General features: G+C 36.9%; 1 protein-coding gene across 1 annotated transcript in view; it reads left to right on the top strand.

Annotated features, from left to right (window-relative positions):
• Positions 1-2,927: 2,927 nt before the first annotated feature.
• LOC143292005 (polycystin-1-like) overlaps positions 2,928-24,991 on the top strand; it is a 90,202-nt gene continuing 68,138 nt past the window's right edge. Inside the window, exons 1-2 of the mRNA XM_076602161.1 lie at positions 2,928-3,154; positions 18,726-18,892. Of these exons, the coding sequence (XP_076458276.1) occupies positions 2,928-3,154; positions 18,726-18,892 (394 nt within the window). The remainder of the gene's footprint in view (positions 3,155-18,725; positions 18,893-24,991) is intronic.

The raw sequence follows: 24,991 nt of genomic DNA, 5'->3' as shown, positions 1-24,991 counted from the left end.
ACTGTTTAAATATTTTGTCTGTACTGTTTCTTGTAGTGTCTACCTTTGGAGTACAAAAAAAGCATGCTTTGTTTACATCGTCAAACCCATTCAATATTTTGTACGTCTGTATCAAATCCCCTCTTACTCTTCTTGCTTTAAGTGATGGTAGTTGTAAGTACTTTGATCTTTCTTGATATGAATAATCTTTTATGCTATAGACCAGCTTTGTTGCTCTTCTTTGAGCCCTTTCTATGGCTTGTGACTGCTTTATTTGCGTTGGGTACCATACAGTGTTCCCGGCCTCAGTTTCATATTCTAGGATAGGTCTAACTATAAATGTTTTTTTATAACCGTAAGAAAGTAATCTTATCTATAAATGTAAATGCTCATTTTATTATTCCAATCATTCTGTTCGCTTTGTTTATACTATTTGTTATATGTTTGTCAAATGATAAATTTTTGTCAAATGTGACACATAAGTCTTTTTCCTCATCACATTTTGATTAATCTTATTAAAATTGAATTAATATCAAAGGAAACAGCAATCAAAGCACCTTAAACTGGTGTAAAAACAGATGCATAGACGATCATATTAGCTTGTAACCTTTGCCATTGTGATAAATATCCCCACTTTCAAACACTCCTCACACACTGACAGAGCCAAAGACGTGTGAAAACTCAACGAGATTGAGAGTCTAGCAACTAGTTGGCAATGGGCCAATCCATGGGCCGAAGACAAAAGCGTCTGTAGTTACAGTTAGTTCGTCACTCATTGGCTTGTTCACATTCTCGTCCGAATCACAAGAGTTCCGGAGTGTAAGAACGGCACGAAGGAGTTGTGAAAATGAATTTTGTCACATACTCTTGATGCAAAATACCGTCGATGTTCGGTAATTAAAGCGAGTGTGTGACTGGGGAACGGATATGGAGCCTCACAAAGGCTCGCAGTGCCAAAATGCACCGCGGTGCTGGTGGAATAGAGAGGGCTGCGCGGCACTGCACTTTCGGTACTAGTAGTCAGTGGAGGGTGTTGGGGCCAGTGGGATTATTACATTTCTACAACTCCGGGCTGTCCTGCCAAACCCGCCTTACCTATGGCTCCACGGTCATGGGGGGTGAGCCACTTTTGTTCGTTTGATTCGTGTTCCTGCTTTTGTGTGGTTTTAACCTGTCTCCTGTTGTCATTAGTTGTTTGTTTGTTTTTTAGGGCTAGGGTGGTAGTCTTCTGCGTGTTTGTGTAAGTTCCTGTCTTACAATTTTTACGTATTTTCGTAACCGATCATGTGTAATGTTATTTGCTAATGTAATACCGTTACAAATACGTAAATGGAAATTCATGAACTCTGCATGTTTACAACCGTAAATCATTCAACAATATATCATGTAAATGGCTAGTTCTTAAAGCAAAAATATATGTGAGTTACTGAGTCAAATAATGTTTTAGTGATAATTAGGCCAAAGTACAGGGCTCAAGAGGTCTCTGGATTTTCAGTGATATATATATATTCAAAAATATATGAATAATAGATAGGTAGATAGACAGATAGATAATATATTTTCAATAATTTCCAATACCAATAATATATCATTGTTGTTTATCTGCACTTGTTTTTCTTCACAGTCTAAGATGCAATTCTGCATGGATGATTACACTGGCATTTCCATCTGCACTCCTTATATATATATATATATATATATATATATATATATATAGAGAGAGAGAGAGAGAGAGAGATATATATAAGTTTGTCTTACAATAATAATTGGTTAAGGTGAATTCATGCATGCATCCTTGCAGTAGATTGATAGGTATGCATGAACACTGTGGCTGTAAGGTGGCTGATCAGATTTGATAGCACATATCAGTATGGCAGCTGATCGTAAGTTTGCGGGTTGTCACTTGTGCACTTTATAATTTGACGGATATATATTGCATGTATGTATTTTTAATTGACAGTATAGCTGGCATTGAGTTTACAAAGATCCTTTACACATCTCATTGTGCGCGCGCACACACACACACACACACACACACACACACACACAGATTTATACACATGTACTGCAAAGTTTGTTCAAGATTTCTATACATGTCTCATTTCATTTTTGTTTTGTTTTTTCTTCTTTTATTGATAAAAGTCATAAAGTAATACTTGAAAATATAACTCATGAACTTATATTAAATTGGAACTATTACTTTGTGTTCAGAATATAACTCATGAAAATATTTGAAATTAGAACTAACTATTAGTATTACTGTGTATCTGTTTGACTAGAAATATTCAATTATGTACTGTATAAAGATCTGCTGATAGCAGACATATATAAATGCACTCCTCTCTCCTTCCACATCCCCCCACCCCAAACACACACAGAGGAAAAATATGGTGAGAGAGAGAGAGAGTGGGGGGAGGGTGGTTGAGAGGGGGTCGGGGGAAGGGGTGGGGGTGGGGGGGCACTATGGTTTTAAAGATGTGATTTTATAATAACAGATTAAAAAAAAAACTGTTTCAGACACCATTGGTCCAGCAGTAACGATTCCAACTTGAGAACATGGCACTGTGGACAAAGCCAGACTGAGGAAAGGAAAGGAAGAAAAGAAAAAAACAACAACATCAAAATGAAGAATGTGCAAAGTACAGTGTAACAAGTAAAAGTCCGGTTCCAGAAAATCAGGCTCTGTTTTTAGGAGTGTTTTTTTTTTTTTTTTTTTTTTTTTTTACTTTGGTGATAATTTTTGGTGTGTGTTTTAAAAAAAAAAAACATTTGTGCATTCTTCTCAAGCACATACTAAGGTTTACAGAGAGTGTTGTTATCAAGTATTATCAAGTATTTGCAGCACTGAACAACAGTTGAAGAACAGAGGAGGTGAATGAAACAGGGCAAGAGAGGGGGTGCTAGGCTGCAAGAGTGCTGAGCGGCGCTGTGTTTGAGGAGTCAACTTGATGGCTTCTGCATTTTGCTGTCGTGCCTTACTCCTGCTTCAGCTGCTGCAGTTGTGTTTGGGCCAATACTCATACAACTACTACAACTATGACTATGGGGACTACGGAAACAGCTGGTGCCCTTTCGGCGTCAACGGCTTGTGCGTGTGTGAAAATGACATTGTTGACTGCACGGGGCAGGGGCTGCCATCCATACCCCTGGATCTGCCAGCGACTACAAAACAGCTGTGAGTGGAATTATGGTTTGTTTTTAATGTATGAACAGACCTGATAGAATGTTATAGCATGGAGCATGTATATGCAAAAGCACACACATACACTAATGCGTGCACGCGCACACACATACACACTCACGCACACGCACACACACCGAGAAATACACACACACACACACACACACACACACACACACACACACACACACACACACACACACACACACACACACACACACACACACACATTTGGCTCCATTTACGGCATGGAGAATAACATCAACATAACTCGAAATGTAAAGACATCACACTGTCTCAACAAGATCTGTTGAAAACAACTTGAAAATAGAAAAATTAAACAAACAAAAAGCAAATCCACAACAAAACAAACAACAAAAATTGGACACAAACAAATTAGACACCATCTTTCTTACTTTTTTTCTGTCTGTCTGACTGTTTCATTTTCTCCTCTGTGTGTGTATGTCCCTCTGTGTATGTGTGTGTGTGTGTGTGTGTGTGTATTCCATTCTCTTGGTTTATAAAAATTACCTTAGATGTTATTATTTGGATATAAAAATGATAAACTTATACTGCAGCATGATTTTAAACACACCATAGAAGTGTTTGTTAGTAACTGTGAGATGACTCTTGGTACTGTTGTCACATGACAAAAGCCTCCCTGCCATCAAAATGTATCAGTAACACTAACAGCGTTCTTGTAAGTACTGTCATTGTTGTTGTTTTCACTCAATGATATTAGTGTACAGTATTATGTTTGCTATGGATCTGATGTTGAATTGATACATGTTCGATACAATATCTAATTGAATCATTTTCTTTGTTTCAGCATTCTTAAGAATAACAAGATTACCACCATAAACTTCCAGCCATTGGTTTCCTATAGTTCTCTTGAAGTTCTGTAAGTACTGGTGATACTGACGGGTATACCTTTTTGTTTAGTTTGGTGTCTGTCATTTTGTACACCGCTACATTACAATGCATTACATTGCATTCCACTGCACTGCACTGGGTTGCATGGGATTATCAGAGCTACCTCTCACTTGCTGGTGATGCAGGTGGCTCTGCCAGCTATCAGTAGTTATAGTTGGTATTTTCATCCTCACTTTGAGAGTCTTTCTTTCAGGCACTCCGGGAAACTTAAAGCTGTCTATTATAACATAAATCTATTGACTTTCCAAACAAACAAACAAGGCCTCAGAGTTCTTTAGTTTTAACTACTTGTGGAATAAAAATACCAATTTTAAAGGCAGGTCTCTAAAACAAATGGATTCTCTTTGGCTAACTGAAGAAAGCAGTTTGAGAGAATTTGAGTGATCAAAATTGGATTCCTAAATCATGGTGACAAAGTGAAGCTTTTTTTATTTTTATTTTTTTTTTTTAGAATGGACAGTTTGGAACTTGACTTGCAGTTCAAATGGTTAGAAACATTTCAGAAACAGATATGCTCGACAGAATTTCAGAAAGTGAATTGTGATTCTGGTTTTTAGTTCAAAGGGTGAAGTGTATGCAAAAAAATACAATTCTAGGGAGTAAAATCATGTTTCAGAGCCCTGATCATACTGTGTTTTGGTGTGGTGTGTTGTGGTGTATTGTTTTATTGTGCTGTGTTCTGTTGTGCTGTAATTCTGTATTGTATTGCACTGCATTGCATTATGTCTGTCATATTGTTTAATGCATTTTATTGTTCATAAAATATAATTTTCAATAATTTTTTTTCAACTGAATTTGTACGATTTATATGCGTACATATATATTTTGTTTGTTGTCTTTAGTTTGCTGGTAATGATTAGTTCAGTATCTTTATTTATGTATTTTGTTTTCCTTTATGTACTTTATATATTCATTCATTTATACATGTACATTATTGAAATTTGTTGCAGAGATCTTAGTTCAAACAGTATATCAACGCTTCCAGATGGGATACTGGAGTACCTCCCAGCATTAACCTCAATGTGAGTAGTATTCAGTATTCAGCTCTGTTGAAATGTTTGCCTATAAATCATTGTTCAATTGAACATCTGGCAAAGCTTTTATGTCCCCAATCCACCTCACCCTTCACCCCATTACCCTCCATCTCTCTCCTTTTCTACTGACATGCTTTTGGTGTTCTACACTGCATCATTGCACTATACCTGATCATTTCATGACATGTCTGTGTCACATTGTTTCATAAACTGTCTTGCATCTGTCCCAGTCTCGTTCCTTTTATTTCACATCATCTATCTGTACATTTCAGTTTCATTCTCTATCGCTTGAAATTGTATATGTTCTAGATACTCAACAGTTTTGTTTCACATTTAATGTTTCTGTTATTGTTACTTGTCTTTCTCACACTGTATTTATCTATCTATCTATCTATCTATCTATCTGTCTATCTGTCCGTCTGTCCGTCCATCTGTCTGTCTGTCTATCAGTCAATCTAGCTATGTCACAACATATGTCTATCTCTATCTGTCTATCAGCATATGTCTATCTATAGCTGTCTATCTCTCTGTCTCATGTCAGTTTCTTTCTCTCTGGCTCTCTCACTCTTATTGCTTATGATCATATATATTTATTTTATTTGACATTCATATTTCTGTCATCTTTACGCTTTCTTGCTTGATGTAGTCCACTCATTCATTTCATTTTGATCAGCCATCCATGTTGTCTGTGTGTGTGTGTGTGTGTGTGTGTGTGTGTGTGTGTGTGTGTGTGTGTGTCTGTGTGTCTGTGTGTCTGTGTGAGTGTGTGTGTGTCTGTGTGTGTGTATGTGTTTCTTTGTGTGCATGTGTGCAGAGGGAAGTAATGAGAGAGTTTGGAAGAGTGGGAGGGAGGAGATGGAGAGGGAGAAAGAGAACACTGAACACTGAACACTGAACACTTTAATGTCAATAGCTTTACAGCCCTAATGACATGGGGGTTCATAATACAAATAACAACATGCATCAATAGTAATAATATTGATGAAAACCAAAACCAAAACGAAATCAATCAATCTGTGCAACAAAGTGCAGTTCGACCATCCATTCAAAGTAATGGCATGTAGTGAGAAATAAAAACAAAAACATATATAAATGTATAACATAAATATTTTCCATATGAGAGTGACAACACAGATTTCACTTTTCACAATGAGCAACACCTGATACTATTTTATTATTGTTGAGTTTTTTTTCGTCGCATGTTATTCGCTTCTGCAATATATTTTGCAAGTGACTGTAGTGAAGTTTCCTGATTTAAATTAAGCACTCCAAAAATATCTTCATACTTTGCTGAATTTGTTTTAAATACAACACATTTTTCTCGAATATCGTCATAAGCTTTACAACTAAACAAAAAATGTAACTCATCCTCCCTTGAATGACTGCACATCGGACAAGGGGAGAGTAACGAGGGCTCAGTCTGAAACCACTTTTCATAAGCATTCAAACCAATCGTTCTCGTTCTAAATCTGGCGAGACTTGTTCGGTGCCACTTGTTTGTCACGACTGTGATATATTTTTCTGTTTGAAATATACTTTTAAAACTATAAAACCATCTATATTTCTCAGTGCTTTCCATTTTACAGTGCCAATTCTGTTTATATGAAGCAATTAGCCTATCTTTGAATTCTGAAACAAATCCTTCTACACATCCAACTCCCTGACACATCCACACAATCCCAAATCCATTTACAGTTAATGTCTTCTTTACAAAATATAGCCAGTTTTCCTTCCCTCTCTCATGTTCATTTACTAACATTTCATACGCCTGCTTACATAATCTCGATGTGGGTAGCCTTATTAATTTTAACCAATATTTTATACATTTCACACATGATTTAATGTATAATGGGTATCTACCACTTTCTCCATATAATACAGTATTTGAAGCATGTAATGGAACATTTAAAAAACGTTTAATAGCTAATGTATGTACTTTTTCTAAATCTTTGTTACCAGAAAGTCCCCAAATTTCGGCACTGTATGTTATCATTGGTTCTATTTGAGTATCAAAAAGTTTCCAAAATATATATGAATCTATCGAGCCTAACTTACGTAAACACCTTAAGATTTCTATAACCCCCTTCTTCCCCTTTCTATAAATTTCTGCTACTGTCCTTGTCAAACTCAGCTTAGTTGTAAAAATCATACCAAGATACTTATAAGCATTAGTTACCTTCACTTCATCAGTTCCATAGTGCCATTTTTCATATCTAGATAAGTAACCACCTTTTCTAAACACAACTACATTTGTTTGAGGGAGAAAGAGAGAAAGTGTGTGTGAATTTTATATGTTTGCCATTGTTGTAGAGAAAACGTTCAATTATTATTTGAACTTTTGTTTCGGAAAAGTGAAAGGCATTCAGAAGTAATCCAGTTTACATTTTAGACTACATCAGCCAATAACTTGATGATGATGGTTGCAGTCATGCAATTAAAGAATACATCAGGAAAGGAAATATTAAGGGAATATTATGCCTTCACGGTTTATTTATGGACAAGACAAATATATTTGATACAATATTGAATCATTTGTCAAATTGCAAAAGAAACTGAATACACAAGTCAACTGGACTAAGCAAGGGAAACAGATAAGAAATGTTAAAAAAACACAACATTGAATTTGAAGTGATTACAGCTGAGAAATGTGGCATAAAATGTTGGTTTCAAATAGTATTTTAATGAATATGATTTATAGAGAACAACAGATATAACTTTTGAGAGAATGATTCTAGTGAAAGAGATACCATGTTTGATTATACGTGGTGGTGTTCTTTTACACAAGCATTTTGATGAATTTTTAAAGATAATTTATAGATTCTAAAAGAACATTGTTACTGTGGAAGACTATCATTAGATATTCATTTGATTTTTTTTATGTTGAAGAAAAAACAAAACTATGAATTCTTTTAAGTTATAGAATTCATGTTCAGTGTCTTTTATTCTCAGATGCAGAACCAGTAATACTAATTGAAGACTACAAGCATTTACAAGTGAATTGAAACATTACATACTAACATAGGTACATTATTAGATAATAAATACAAATAAAAGGAAAATGTTATTTCATGACACTTTAGAGAAAATTTAATGGTCTCTTTGTAATGCATTATGCACAGACTACATAACACTTGAATCAATTTACGTTTATACACTCTGCGACTTGATTAACAAATAAGTTTTAACAGCCTGTACAGGAAAAAGCAGCTTGATCCTACGGTTCAATGCTCCAGTCATTATTTGGATCTGATTCAGTTAATTACTTTTCAAAGACCAGTTTCAGCTACAGATGCCATAGAGAAAGGTCAAGGAAACATGTTAAAATATATCTTTCACAAAAAAACAAAACAAAACAACAACAACAACAACAACAACAAAAGAAAAAAAAAAGAAATGAAGCATCTCACTGTTTCTAAAGGCAATGCATAAGATTGATGCACTTCATTAAGATATTGGATCTTGGACAAAGATTCTGCTGTGGTAAACTTGATGTGACCCCTTTGTTTATGGCATACATGTTCCAGTGAAGTTGCAGCAATGACAGCATAATGGATGATGTTTACTGCCAGTGAAATTAATCATTTATTAGGATATTGATGTTTCTTTTCCTCAATTTTTAATACAACATAGACAATTTGAACGAGAAAGTATATATGAAAGGAAAAGGTACAGCATAAATAAAACATAGAAAAAGCGAACAAAAAGGGAAAATGCATATTGACATTAAAATGTAGTATTCTGAGGCAAACTATTGCAAATAGGTAAATGAATCATTTTTAATAAGACACAGAATATAAAAGAAAACATTTAATGTTTATCATGATCAGTTCCACTCAAAATGTGTCAGTTGTATAATGTTTGAAGATTTTGATGTAAAATAATTTACATAAATAAAAATCATTTATTCATTGCAAAAATATATGATAATAATAATAATAATAATGATAATAATAATGAAATTTTAAAGAAAGAAAAATGGTTCATCATGAAGAAGAAAAAAATGATACTATTGATGATGATAACGGTGATGATAATGACAGTGAATAATGATCATCAAAAGTTTTGTGTGACTGTCCCTGTCAGTGCCATTGTCATTTTCTTATTGTTGCATTAAAAATTAATTGAAAACAAATTAGCTCTGTAAATAAGTCCCATGTCAATTTACTTTGTTCTGATCAAGGCTTAATGTGCTGGATGGGTTGCTAGCAGTGCTCAGTAACCCTTTTACTTATGCAAGTGCCAGAAACTGACCGCAGCATAGGCCTGTCGTGCTGGTCTGGAACTTGAAAGCATGCACAGTGTTTTCCAGCCAGCCTTAGTTAATCAAAGATAAACAGAGGAGAGGTCGCACACTGTGTACAGTAAGAAATAACTGTAGTCAATAACTGCCCACCAAGGATTGCTGTGTGACTTGTTCATGAGAGGCAGTGTAAGATGGTTGGCAGGAGACTTTAACCCTTTGAGTACCAGTGTAGCATTTACGCATTGGTCCGGAGTTTTTAGATAAATGCATCATACAGTTCAAGGAGGTCTAAAGTGAAAACAAGATACTAGACACAAGAGTACTTTATTGTCACAGAAACAAATTGTTGACATTTGTTTTTGTTTGTTTTTTAAAGGTGTTTAATCCACAAAACAATTTTGTTTGTTAGCTAGCAAGAATGTGATCTTTTGGTCATGTGACCGGGATTCCATGTCATTGTTTGGTGCCATTTCTGTGTCTGACATTGGTCTTTCATGCCAGAAGGCATGTCATTCATCTGCTATCCAGAAAAAAAAGAACAGCTGGCTCTTGGGGCTGCTGCTGTTAAAAACAGCTGGCAATGTAAAGGTTGACAGGTTTATCAGACACATCATCTTCTAAATCAAAAACAAAAACTTTTGCAAAAAGATTGGTGACAAACAATGGTTGAGTATAATGGAGTATTTATGAATCAGGATGTGACCGCTTCTTCTGGCTCTCATGAAAACTGTGATGTTTGATACTAGAAAATAATGGTAAACATTACCTGTAATTTGTTTGCCCATGAATATTTAGCAAGATAATTTGTTTTGTCCTCATAACCGCACTGTTTGGTGCCTTGAACCATGATGTCATGGTAAGCTATTCTCATTTCTGTCTCCCCATGAATGTTTGGCAAGATAATTCCTGTTGTCCTCAAATACCACATTATCTGGTGCCTTGAACCATGGCAATATGATAAAGTATTCTGTATTCTGTCTCCTTTTGAATGTTGAGCAAGATGATTCCTGTTGTTCCCAGTACAACATTTTTTCATGCCTTGAACCATGGCAATATGATATTCTGTATTCTGTCTCCTTGTGAACATGGAGCAAGGTGAATCCTGTTAACCCCAGTAATTCATTATTTGGTGCCTTGAACCATGGTGATAGAAAGTATTCTTTATTCTGTGTCCTTGTGAACATTGAGCAAGGTGATTCTTGTTGTCCCTAAAACAACACTGTTTGATGGTTGAACCATGGGGATATAAAGTATTCTGTATTCTGTCTCTTTGTGAATGTTGAGCAAGATAATTCCTGTTGTCTCCAATACAACGTTGTTTGGTGCTTTAATGATGGAGTAGTGCTATGTACCCCATTTGTGCATGAATATTTCAGCAAGGTAATTTTTGTTGTTTAAAATACCACACTTTGTAGTTTAAAATACCTCACTGTTTGGTTCCTTGATGATTGTAAAGTATTTGGTGCTGTGTCTGTCCATGAGTATTGAGCGAAATCATTCTTGTTGTCTTATAAACCACCCATTGTGAATTTGTCTCTCTGTGAATATTCAGTGAGATAATCCTTGTTGCCTCAGATAATTTGGTGCTCACTCCCTCCATGAAAAGTGAGTGAAATACTGTTTAGTACCTTGAACCATAATGATAAAGTTATATTCAGTATTCTGTCTCTCACCACAACATTGTGATTGAGCAAGATAATAGTTATTGTCTAAAATAAGACTTTGTTTTATACCTTGATAATGAAGTATTCTGTATTTTATTTCTCCATGGACATTTGGATAGTTTTATATTAATTTTTAGAATTTGTTTTTCATTTCATTACAGTTAGATTAGACGCAAGTAAAATACATACAACATGACAGCAACAGATAGACAAAAGCATAAAAAAGAAAAAAATAGAGAAGCAGTTAACCCTAGAAACATTGTCCTCATTTAACATAAAAAAGTGGATAATTCTTATCTTTTTTAACATCATTCATGTCTGGTACCTTGTCTTCCTAAATAAAGGCATGTCTGTCTCATAAATATACTTGGAAGCAGTTTTGTCTTATTTGTTCAAATTACCTCCAGCAGTGCAAGGGTATGAATGAATAATGCACAGTTTGTGTTCACATGCTTACTTCTAGGGGTATTTCTCTTCCTCTGTCTCTTTTTAATATTTAAGACACACACACACACACACACACACACACACACACACACACACACACACACACACATGCACACATGCACACACACACACAAAGAGAGAGAGAGAGAGAGAGAAATAAAACAAATGAATAACATGGAAATGATGAAGCTGTCCTTTCTCTGCATAAAGTTATCAATAAATAACATTTACTAATGACGTATTTAAGTGGTTCTTGCCATTATCATTTTTTTTTTTTTATGACTGGAAATCTCCCATGAAATACATAGAATACTCTTTTCAAACTGCATTTATACACATCCCCAGGGGAGGAAGGGGGTGGGGTGGGAGGACCTAAATGCCTTAAAGGTCACACAACAGAAATCGGTGAATGGCTGAATTATTACCACTGATCTCTACAGTGAGTGGGGGGGATTTCAAGAGGTTTTTTTTTTTCTTTGAGAGAAATGTTGATACACAGTGACTGGTTTTGTGTTGTTTGCTATTCACACTTCCTGGCTCAGAGCAAGATCTCTGAATTCACTTTCCCCAAGTGTGTTCAGGTTATTCCTCTTGCCAACGAAAGAAGAAATGGAGAACACAATCCAGTCTTAAGAAAAATAAATTCTGTTGATCCCAGTCTCGAACAAGCATTTTTCTTCTTGTCATTGTTGACGATGTTGTTTCTTTGTTTGAAAGCAAATTGTTGAATGATAAAATAACTGACTGCAACCAAAGAATGACTATTTCAAAATATGTACTGTGTGCAGAAAATGAATCCAGGGAGAGAAAAACTGAGGATGAGAACTAATGAGTTTGTTTGATGAGAGAAATGGAATAAGTGCACTTGCTTCTTTACATCTGAGAGAAAGAGAGACAGAGTAGATGTTGGGAAATACAATTTTTTTTAAACATACTAAAAATATGAAGAAATATAGGATAATCATACATATAACTGTGTCATATCGCCCCCATTTATTTCATATGATATGTAGGTTGGTGTCACTGAAGCACTGTTTTTGTCATTGTTAGTTAATTGGAATGTTTTAGGATCTTACTTTGATAAGATTAACCCCCTCACCCCAATTTCCCAATTTCCTGTCATTACTTTGAATGATAATAATAATAATAATAATAGTAATAATACATAGTTTTTCTGTGGCACGATATCCAGCACCAATGCTGCTCAAAGCGCCTTACATCATCCAGTTGACTATAAACATGCCTTAAAAAATATATAAACCGCTATCTGACAATGGAAAACATCCAGTGTGTTCATGTGAATAAAAAAGCACACTTAAGAGATGAATCAGATTATAAAAGCTATGAAGTAAATAATGCTTAGATTAAAACAAAATGCATTTCATAGAACACACACACACACACACACACGCACACGCACACGCACACACACATAGATGTCCCTCCATTACACACACACACACACACACACACACACACACACACACACTGACATTAAATATCAACTGCACTGAAAACAGAATGGCATAAGCATTAAAATATTTATTATTATCTAACATAGAATTCTGCTTGGACATACTAACATGCCTACACACTTACACACGCATACCAGAGCACTGTACCCTCACAAACACATGCACACATGCCCGCATGCATGCACGCATGCACACACACACACACACCCATTAAAAATAACCAGATAGAAAAAATGACCAAAACTACATAAAATACACAATGCATTATAACAGGACAACAAAAATACTAGTACAAAGATACTTGCTAACAAGCATACCTTGGTTTAACCGTTCCACCCAGAACAAAAATGCTTTCGGAAAAAGTAAGTTTTGAGATCTGACTTAAAGGAATGTAGATCAGAGGCATTAAGAGATGAAGGTAGAGAGTTCCACACTTGGGGAACCTGAGCTCTGAAAGACCTATTTCCAGTGCATTTCAGATTAGTCCTTGGAACTTTAAGCAGCTTTTCAGAACTGGATCTTAATGTTCTGTGCGGTTCATAAGTTTCCAGTACAGAGGAGAGATGCAATGGAAGAGACTTGTCAAAATGTTTGAAGGCGAGCGTTGCTAACTTATAGTGAATGCGGGACTCAATTGGAAGCCAGTGTAACCGATTCAGCAGAGGTGTAACATGATCAGATTTCTTTTTGGCGAGAACCAGTCGTGCAGCATTGTTCTGAATTTTCTGTAATCTGTTCATGGAGGAAGATGGTAAACCTGCAAGAGTGGAATTGCAGTAATCGAGTATATCATTCCCCACTCAACTAAGCCCCCTTCTGCCTTTTTTGTCACTATTTTTTTTTTAATTCAGTGTACAAACTATGGTTTGTATTGAATGATTTGTGTGAGTTTTGAGTGAAAAAAGCAAAAGAAACATGTACAAGTTCCTCTGATGTGTGTATGTGTGCATTATGTGTGTATCTGTATACATATTACATGTATATATATATATATATATTACGTGTGTGTGTGTGTGTGTGCGTGTGTGTGTGTTTGTGTGTGTGTGTGTGTGTTTGGAAAGGAGGAAGTTAAAAATAAAATAAAAAAACAACAGCAGCAAAGACACTCAAGTTCTTGGAGTAATTTAGCTGCTGTTCACTTTTGGAAAACAGGGGGGTGGGGGGGAAGAGTGCTATTTGTAAGGCTTTCAGCACATTTACAACAGGAATAGCAGCCTCTTGACAGAGCTTTGGCCATTCCAGCCCTTTCCATTGCTTATGCAAACATTGAGAGGTCTGGCCTGGCCACCACCAGCAGTAAGAAACGACCATGCAGCCCCTGGGGTGCCCGTACAACGCCTGCTTCTCTTATCATGTTGGTATAGCCAGCGCTGGGCACCGCTCCAGCTCAAAGGAAATTGAAAACAGTTTGAATGCCCCCACACATGGGGCATATCTAGGACGGCTGATTTTCACTCCCCTGGCTTGCCAGCCCTTCAATATCTGCCCGTGCGTCATCGCCTGCCTTGCACTGCCAGAGTGTCCATTGTCGGGTAGGAGTGGTACCTGCCAGGGTGGAGGGTGGAAGGCGAGGGGGTGGGTGGTTGGGTGGGTCTCTGACAGTTGGCTGGCCGACGACCAGCTCTGCCGGCTCTCTCTTTGCCCTTTCCTTTTTGTCTTTTCTTTTCTTTTCTTTCTATCCCAGCCCCCTTTGAGGTGGGTGGACTGAGTGCTGTAATCTTATCAAGGTCTTACCAGAGAGATGAATGGCTGTTCAATAGCCGTTATCTGGGAAATGCCTGTCGCACCAAACAGCATGGTCAGATTGCATGGTGATTTTTTTTTTTTTTTTTTTTTTTTTTTTGAATGTCAAAGTCTCTCACACGAACCCTGCCTGACTGACTTTTTTTCTTCTTTTTTGCAAAAGATTTTTTTGTGTGTGTGGTCCTTTGTCTCTTTTCTCAAAGATTTTCTTTTTACCTTTTGTGTGTCTTGCAATATTCCAGTGATTTGCATGAGAGATTCTTGTGTGTGTGTGTGTGTGTGTGTGTGCGCACGCGCGTGTGTGTTTGTGTGTGTGTGTGTGTGTGTGTGTGTGAACTGTTGCACTTAAACTGCTTTCATACATTTTGAACATGATATGATGGATGGTCATGTTGATGGTGGAAGGGAGAGGGGGAGGAGGGAGGTGTGCATGTGTGTGCGTGTGTGTGTGTGTGTGTGTGTGTGAGGGTAGGTAGGTTAGGTTGTCAAAGAATTTGGTGTTAGATTTATCTTCAATGTATAGTTTAATTGCTGTTTAAACATCTTGTAAAATTAATCTGGTATTTGGAAGGATTTCTTTACAGTTGATATGAAATATCTTTGTACTGTACAAGTCCCAAGTTGAAATCTCACTTTTTGCCAATGTATTGAACAGCAGTGGTGAATGCAAATGCAGTTATTTCGCTAATCCTCACCAGTCAGTGCTATGGAAAACAAGCCAGTACAAATTCTTATAATTCTGGTATACAACTGAACATTATAGTACTGCAGCATTTTTGCCTCCAAATGAACGTCAGATGGAGCCAAGTCAATTTTGTCGCCCCCCCCCAAAGAGAAATTCACAATAGGATCATGCGCACATGTTTGGTGGTGGTGGTGGTGGTGGTGGTGATGTGTGTGTGAGAGTGTGTGTGTGTCTGTATGGGTGTTGGTGGGTGTGCATATTTAAAAGGAGAATGAAAGAAACATACATGCTTGATACATATACACACTTAGTATACATATACACACATGCATTTAACATCCATACTTTTAATAGTGACACCTAACCTTTTTTTTCAATCCTGCTCTGGAATGTAAAGAAAAGTCAGAAAAACAAAGAACTGTAACTGTGTAAAAAAAAAAAAAAAAAAAAAAGTATGCACTTTTGTCAAAAACTTGTAATTCAAAGCCAGAGAGACTGAGAGAGAGAGAGAGAGAGAGAGAGAGAGAGAGAGAGGATGAACAAAAGTCTTGTATTTGCTTCAGTACAGCAACGAGTATCACAGAGTAACAAATGTGACTGGTTGTCGTGATCTCAACTGGAACCCAAAGAAACAAAAAAGTGTTTGTGGCTTTTTGTTTGCCCCACCCACCCGCAGTGTAAGTTATAAAGTGCACCTCATGTGGCCCCTTCTGTCCATATGTATTGCTGGGGCTCTTTCAGTGTAAATACCCATATGTGCAGTAATTATCTTTGACATTTTTTTTTGCATCTGACTCAATATGAATTAACTCTCATTGATCCTTACCACCATTTTATAAAAGAATGATTTGTATAATTTTGTTATGTCATTTATTTGCATTCTATTTATTTCATCTATTTTATTTTACTATTATTCTTTAAATTTTTGTTTGTATATTGTAATGAAGTCTGTCAACCAGTTTTTCATACAAGCTTTCAGAAAGAAGAAAAATGTCTTTTCCTTTTTCAGGAACAACAACTTATTTTGATTTGATTTTTTCATTTTTGTTTTTCATTATCCGAGGCAAGATTTTTTTTTTTTTTTTTTTTATGGCAGAAAACAGAGCAAGGCACAAACAACACAGCAGGGGGCAAAGATCAATATATTTTATGCAAAAAAAAAAAAAAAAAAAAAAAAAAAAGGTTTGAGCAGCAGCGCAGGCCAGCTTTAACCAGCCTGGCGTAGTACACACTCTGAGTGTGAATGAATAGAGAGCTGTGAATAGAATGTGTCCTGTTCCAACATAGGCGGTCAGCTCCTGAAAGCCTGCACAAGCATGAAATTGACTGATTGTGTCCCCTGTATGGAGATCATTGACGTCACTGTGAATGGGAACTGTGTCAGTGTGTGCATGCATGGCTGTTGTGTGCAGTCTGGGAGTGGGATGTGTTTTTGTTTTTTTAAATTTTGTTTTGTTTTCTGTTTGTTTGTTGTTTTTGTTTTTGTTTTTGTTTTTATATCTTATATGCTGTCTGTGAGAATGAAAGTTGCAATTGTCTGTTCTCATTTTGTTATGTGTTCTTATGTTTGTTGTTGATTTTGTTATTGTTGTTGGCATTGTTGATTTTTAAGTGTTGCTGGGGTTTGGTTTTGTGTGTGTGTGTGTGAGAAAGAGAGAGAGAGAGAGAGAGAGAGAGAGAGAGAGAGAGAGAGAGAGAGAGAGAGAGTGCCAGCAGCTTCAATCAGACGAAAATGTAGGTCATGCATAAAATCCAACACAGTATTGTATTTGATCAATGTAAAATGAAAGACTAGATTATTGTTCCTGACCAGTCTTTCGTTACTTTAGATTGCTGTCTTTCTTTTCTGTGTTCATTGGCTGCAAGTGCAACTCCCACGTTCACTCATATTTGAGTGGACTTTTACGTGTACGACCATTGATTTAAAAAAAAAAAAAAAATTATCATGCCATATAGGCTACCGTATTCAATTTTCTGGAATGTGCATGCTGTCCACCAGACACTGATATGGATCACATGCTTTTTAGTGTGTGTATTTCATCTCTTGTATGTGTATGCACACAAAGTAGACAAGGCACTGGTAGGTTTGCACATTATCAGACTGAGCTGGTAGACCAGAAAAATCACCACCCGTAATCCACAAGGCATTGATACCAGGAATGAACCCAAGACCCTCAAAGTCCAACAACTAATTTAACTATTTGGCTGATCCATAGATACACTGTCTGGTAATCTCTTAGACCAAGTGGGCCCCACACATTTGGCAACCAGCCTCCTCCACCCCTAGCAGTTGTCTGTTCTTCTGACTGTCTCGTTCAGGGTTAGACTTGTTTTCTCTGACATGTTGTCAGCCCATCTCTTCTTCTATTAATGATATTATGCTTGTTATTTTAGATGTTAAAAATATATTATCTAACAAAACGTCTTGAGTATCGGTTAGTAAATTAATGAGGATGTTATGATAATGAGTATGAGAAATATGTAGTTAGAAATAAAACAAAACAAAAAACAACATCAAAAAACATTCTTCATAGCTGGAAAAATATACTTAGTTCACACATTAAACAATTTTAAGCAAAGCAGATATCTGACAGTGACGTAGCATGCATCAGGGCAGACCATATTAGGCAGGTCCTCGAGGTCTGACCAAAATGCCTTGAGTTTTTGGCGTCCCTGCATGGTCCTTTTCTTGTTGAAAAAAAGAGTATATTCTCTACTCTTTTTACCCTCCTTGATTAGTCAAAAGATTTAATGTAGTGTATATATATATATATATTTCATACTCGTTCACTCACAATTACTAACACATTAGAAACTTTTTGTTGTTGTTGTTGTCATTTTTATTTTGAGGTTTTTACATCATTTAGTCTTTCTCTGTATTTCAGTCTTGTGTGTTACGAGTCATGAAATGGTCCTCATTGTCAGCTGGACTACAAACAACATGAATTGAGTTTTTTTTTTTTTTTTTTTCCAATACACCTATGCTTATTGTCTACTACAGGTGTATTTCTCTGTTCACTCTCAGGTCACCTTTCCAGTGGCCATTGCCTTCTGGTATTGCTGCTGAGAGTAATTTAAAGATTTGTTTTTCCTTGCAACATTTTGGATGATATATTTTTTTCTGTGTGTTTTTCCCCATAGCCACAGCTACTTGCAAGTCTACAACACACATATTGTCTTTCTTCTGTTTTTTCTTCGGTTTTCTTTTTCTTTTTTTTATAATATTTTTTATACCCTTTTTTGTTGTTGTTGTGTATGTGGTTTTTTCTTCATTGGGTCAATTGTTTTTTTTTTTTTTTTTTTTTTAAAGACTAACTTGTGTATGTTTACTGATGTTGCAGAAATCTGGCCAACAACCCCTGGACCTGTGACTGCAACCTGAAATGGCTGAGTATCTGGATGCTGACCACTGCGGCAGACAACAATGTCCAGTTTGTAGATGCCGCCTCCACCAACTGTGTGGAGTGGCCTTCTGTCTCCATGCTCAGTCTGCTGCCTGCCAGCTTCTGTGAGTGGTCTCCCTTTGAGTGTCCACCCCTCTGGAACTGAGATTACTGTAGTTTTTGTAGCTCTGTCTGGGTCTCAGGGGCCACCTGTGGCATGCGTGTGCATGGAAATAGACTCATAGAATAGACTTTCCTAAATGATGATATGTTGGTCTAAATCTGGAAGTAAAAATTCTTTTCCCGACTGGAGAACAGTTTGAAATCAAAACACAGATCAGTTTCTTTCTGTGTGTTGTAAAATATTATGTCAACAGTTTGTAAACTAAAACACACATCTGTGCTTTCTGTTTTTGATAGAATAATGTTAGAGTTTCTTACCTCTCTGTGTGTTCCATGAGTGAGTTGAAAATTTAAACAACCAAATTGTGTGTGTTTCTGTTCTCATATTCTGTCAAAACCAGTGTGAAATTCCTGTAGTTCTGTGTGTGTTAAAACAAGATTGAAACCTATACAAAGTAGAGTAGTTTTAGTTTGATTAAACATGTTTGGAGTGGATAATCAACATTCTCATACACTGTTAATACCAAGTTGAAATTGCTGTAGTTTCTGTTGTGTGTTAAAAAAAAAAAATGTCTGATACCTACACACAGTAGAATAGTTTGTTTGCGAATCTGTTTGATTGAACATGTCTGAAGTTGATAATCAACATGAAACAGTTCAAGAGTTTTCAACTTTAAAATAACACATAGAAGACCCTGCTGTAGGTATACATGTAATCTTTTCTTTTCCCCCACTTTTGTTGGACTCATGACTCACAAAAGCATCAACAATTGTCAAAAGATGACCCTGGAGGAAGGTGGAAGGAGGAAGGTGGCAGAATGGTTAAGACGCTCAGCTGCCAATACAGAGAGTCCGTGAGGGTGTGGGTTCGAATCCCGCTCTCGCCCTTTCTCCTAAGTTTGACTGGAAAATCAAACTGAGCGTCTAGTCTTTCGGATGAGACGACAAACCGAGGTCCCGTGTGCAGCACGCACTTGGCGCACTGAAAAAGAACCCATGGCAACGAGAGTGTTGTCCTCTGGCGAAATTACGTAAAATGAAATCCACTTTCATAGGTACACAAATATGTAAGCATGCACTCAAGGCCTGACTAAGCGCGTTGGGTTATGCTGCTGGTTAGGCATCTGCTCAACAGATGTGGTGTAGCGTGTATGGATTTGTCCGAACGCAGTGACGCCTCCTTGAGAAAGTGAAACTGAAACTGAAACTGAAACTGACCCTGGATGTTGAGGGAGAAAAAAAATCTCTTCCAAAAATCTACACACTCATAAATGTATGTTGTTTAACCTCTTGACTGCTGGATCTTTGGTGAAATGATTGAGATCAATATGGTATGAGTTAGAAGTGCAGTTGATACTTTTTGTGTTCTTATCAATGGTGTCATTGATTGTACTGAAGAAAGGTGGTGTGATCCCTAAAGGAAGAAGTCCAAATATAGGGGTGAGTAACATCTTGACCTGTAGGCTCTGTCTTACCTCAATGACGTGATGGTCCTACGTTGACAAACATACTCGTCTGTAGCAGTCAAGGGATTAAGCACATAGATATACACACAGCTGATTGAATGGAACAAAAAATGTCATGCATTTTCATACAATTATTTCATACACAGTTGAAGTGAAAACTGAAGATAATTTCTAAAGTAAGAAAAAGTTATTCATTGCTGTTCAGATGTATTTGAAGTAAAACAGCAGGGTCAGCTGCAGTGTCTTGAACTTGTTGCTGATATGTACTATAATATTTATAAAAACCCACTTCTTTATGCATTCATGATGTTGTTTTTATTGTAATGTTTAACAGTTACTTGTTATTGATGTGTACGTCTAGACTTTTAACATAGTGAGTGGTTCATTAAATTGCTGTTTTATTCATTGTTATTCATTCAACTAAGTTGTCTCATTTGTCAGTCTGCCATGTTTCATTAGAATCATTGTGTGTGCATGCGTGCGTGCATGTGTGCATGCAAGCATGTGTATGTGCATGTGCGCGTGCGTGTGCGCGTGAGCGTGTGTGTGTGTGTGTGTGGTTTGAGTATTGTTTAATCATACAGGCTACTATTAATTTACGTGACTAAAAACTCATTCACTTTGTTTATTACAATCATTTACTATTTTGTTTTACACAGTTAAAAGATGTTTTGCTGTTGATCATCTTGCTTGAGATTTTCAATTGTGCCATCTAATCTTTCTCCATTTAGGGATTTTGCTGATATGCTAATCCTGTAATTTTTTTTTCCATCTCATTTATATTATAATTCATCACCCATATACTTTTTGATCTTATCATCTAAAAAGCATATCTCTTACTCATTGTGTTAATCAGTCATTTGTTGTTGTTGTTTTATCTAATTTACCCTAATCCTCAAGTAAATTGCCCATCTGTTTTGTTTTTAACATTATATTTAGATACTTTAATAATCAAACTTATTATATATCGATCATTTGTAATTTTTGTTGTTGCTTAATTCATGAGTTGTGATGTTTCTCATGTCATTAGAACAACTCTTCATGCTAACTATCCTAATTCTCCATTGTCTAAGTGTTAAACAGATCAGACCATACTGTGATAAACTCTCCTTTCAAACTGTCCTGTGATGAATATTCTCATAAATATTCTCCTAAACAAATGCAAATTCATGTACATACATTCAGTAAGAAAAAAATAGAAGAGTGTTTTGCATTAAAATGATGATAGCATATTTTGTGGTATGATTTGCCAAGTGAAAGTAATCTTTCATCCAGTCTGTCCAACCCATTTCCCTGTCCTGTTTCACTTCGCTCTCTGTCAGCTTCAGTTTCAGTTCCAGTTTCTCAAGGAGGTGTCACTGAATTCAGACTAAGGGATGCACCACATCTGCTAGGCAGATGCCTGACAGCAGCATGACCCAACGTGCTAGTCAGGCTTTGAGTGCATACATGTATATTTGTGTTCATATCTGAGTGGATTTTTTTTCTGCCAGAGGACAACACTTTTGTTGCCATGGGTTCTTTTTTAGTACGCCGTGTGCATGCTGCATACAGGACCTTGGTTTATCATCTCATCCGAATGACAAGATGCACAATTTAATTTTCCAGTCAAACGTGGGGGAAAGGGCGAAAGCAGGACTTGAACCCAGACCCTCACGGACACTGAATTGGAAGTTGAGGATCTTAACCATTCTGCCACCATCCTTCTCAGCTCTGTCATAGACCTGATTTATCCAAAAGCAGAAGGGATCAACACAGCTGCATTGAAGTAGAGCGGTTGGCCTAGTGGTAACACGCCCAGGTGGAAGGGAAGTGGTCATGGGCTCGAATCCCATATGGGACTGTATATACAGTCTGGGATTTTTACTCCCACTCCACTACACACCTTGAGTGATGGTCTGGGATGAGGTGATGAATTGAGGTCCCAAGTACATCATGCACTTAACATGCATAAAGAAAAGATTTGTGGTGCTGCACTATGGTGCCATGCTCTCCCTTGGGAGAACAGCCAGAACTTCACACTGAGAAATCTGTTGTGACAAAAAACTGCAATTGAGTCCAGTCCAATCCAATCCAATGTAATACAAAACAATGCGCTCGTTATGTGAGCTTCTTACAAGTGATTTATCTGATTTGTAGTGAACTTAGATGCCCAGCAAATTACCATGTGTTCAGCATGGGTTACCAAAATGGTCGACAATTTGTCATGTGACAACCATGATGTCTCATCCAATAGCTCTCACTATTAGACCATTGGGTCAAACAGCAAATAAATTTTGGGTTCAATTCTTGTAACTGAAATTGTCAGGCTACCAGTTTTCTGTTTCAAATAGTTTCAGTGGTATTGTCTTGATTAGTCAGAATTTACTGCTAATTTCGCTTGTAGCTACAAACCATTACTCTTGTCCAAAATAATTTCCTGAGCAAATCTTATCACCACATCTTTTGTTAGTTCAGTGATTCTAATGCCAAAAACACAGTGACAAAAAGACTCCTCTTTATATGGACATGTCATGGTCATCTCCCATAATTTATTATCAATTCATCACTGCCATAATTTTTTTCCTCTCATATTATGTTTCAAAGCATAAACACCACATTAACCTTTTCTGATTTTTTTATATCATGTTTTAATTTTTAATGGATGTGTTGTGTGGCTAAAACTACATGCAGTATTGACTTGAATTAGTGTGTGTGTGATGCTGTGTAGTTTTAGTTTTGGTAGTTTTGTAGTTGATAAAAACAATAATTGTGTACCTCAGATCTTCCTCTACAACAGGAGTACTGATCCAGTGGTGTGGACCTGACTTTTCTCAGTTATAGATGCATAGCTGTTCTTCTATTTCTCATTCATTCTCTTTCTCGGTTTTGTGTGTGTATGTCACATTCTGTGTATTTGTTTGAACATCACAATGTGTGTAATTGTTTAGGTGTATGTGCGCATGTGTCACTGACTTCATGTGTGTTTGCATGTCTGTGTGTGTATTCACGATGTGTGGAAAGGGGAAGACAATCTACACAACAGTAAACAACACCCTCAGATAGGAAAACCAACCAAGAAAAAAGAAAAAAAAAAAAGTTAGAAGTTAAAAGATGCATGGAGTTCAATGAATAGAATTTCAATCATTCAGATTTATTTCATTTTTATTTTATTTTATTTTATTTTTTTTTTGGAATGATATTGTCAAGTTAAAGTGTATTCACCACAACATAAAGAGGAAGAGCAGTTCGGAAGGACACCCCTATCCCACCCCTGTCTTTTGAATTGTACCCACACATAACGGCCACAGCGCTGTTCCTGTTTACTGTCTGCATGCTTGCCCCCTATGAATGGCCATGTGACGACGACCTTTTAATCTCTCCTACATAAGGAGCCTGAGTCTCTTCTGCTTACTTGCCTTTTACAGGATTAGCCCCGGCGGGGGAAGGGATGGTGAACAAATATTAATGTGGGGCGCAGCAGGGAAAAGCGGCTTGAGCTGCACCATGATAAAGGATGAAAGTAATGTGATTGAGATTAAAACCAGGACAAGTGGGGATTAGTACCGGGGATAATGGTTAATGTAATAGGCTAATGGTATGCATTTATGTGCAGGCAGGTACGTTGTTCAGAGAGAGAGAGAGTGTGTGTGTGAGTGTGTAGAGGTGTGTGTCAGTGTGTATGTCTGTGTCTTTGTCTCAGTGTGTATGTGCTGTGTGCTTTTTGCATGTGTGTGTGTGTGTGTGTGAGTAGATTCTGTGTGTGTGAGAGAGAGAGAGAGAGAGAGAGAGAGAGAGAGAGAGAGAGAGAGTAGACTGTGTTTGAGAGTAGACTCTGTGTGTGTGTGTGTGTGTGTATGTGTGTGTGTGTGTGCATGCACGTGTATGTGTGTGCATGTGTGCATATTCAGCAAAGGATTTAAAGAAGAAAGAGAAATTATGAGAAAGACCAACAATAAAAGAAAAGAAAAAGAAAAAGTGGACAGAAAGAGAATAGAAAGACAAAATTGAAAGAAAAGAAAGGCAGGGACAAGTTGGTGCTGTTTGGAGTCAAGAAAAACACAAAGTACCAGCAGGCAGAGAGAAGTACTGAGGGGGGTGGGGGGGAGGGGGGGGGGGGAGTTGGCCAACCAACAGGAATGACAACTCTGCAATATTCACCACACAGAAACTCCAGTGCATCCTGTCATGGCTTTACTTTTCTTTTTCCCGCTGACAGACACAGATATACACACAGACACAGTTCTGTTTGTTTCATTCATATTCTAATTTTCTTTAAGTAGAGATTTGCACATTCTAGGAAAGGAGTTATGTATTGCAGAATCTGGGAGAGGTGTTAACTGTATCAAATCAAATCAAAAATCAAATCAAAAACACTTTATTAATCCACATGGAAATTAAGTTGTGCAATCACAGGCTCATTGTAAACACTGGCATAAAATCATGCGCAACATAAGAAGAGATTAAAACTAGTCAAATAAGAATTCCCAATAGCTGACGGTATACTAACCCCCCCACCCCACCCCCCTCCCCCCCCACACACATACTCATGTTAAGACAATAGGGTATTGCACAACAATATTTACATTAAGACCATAAGGTATTGTACAACAATACATAAATAAAAACATCAAGGGAATAAATCGTATACATAAT

The sequence above is a fragment of the Babylonia areolata genome, chromosome 18 (assembly GCF_041734735.1).
Source record: "Babylonia areolata isolate BAREFJ2019XMU chromosome 18, ASM4173473v1, whole genome shotgun sequence".
Taxonomy (NCBI): domain Eukaryota; kingdom Metazoa; phylum Mollusca; class Gastropoda; order Neogastropoda; family Buccinidae; genus Babylonia; species Babylonia areolata.
This window is presented reverse-complemented; position numbering and strand designations above follow the sequence as displayed.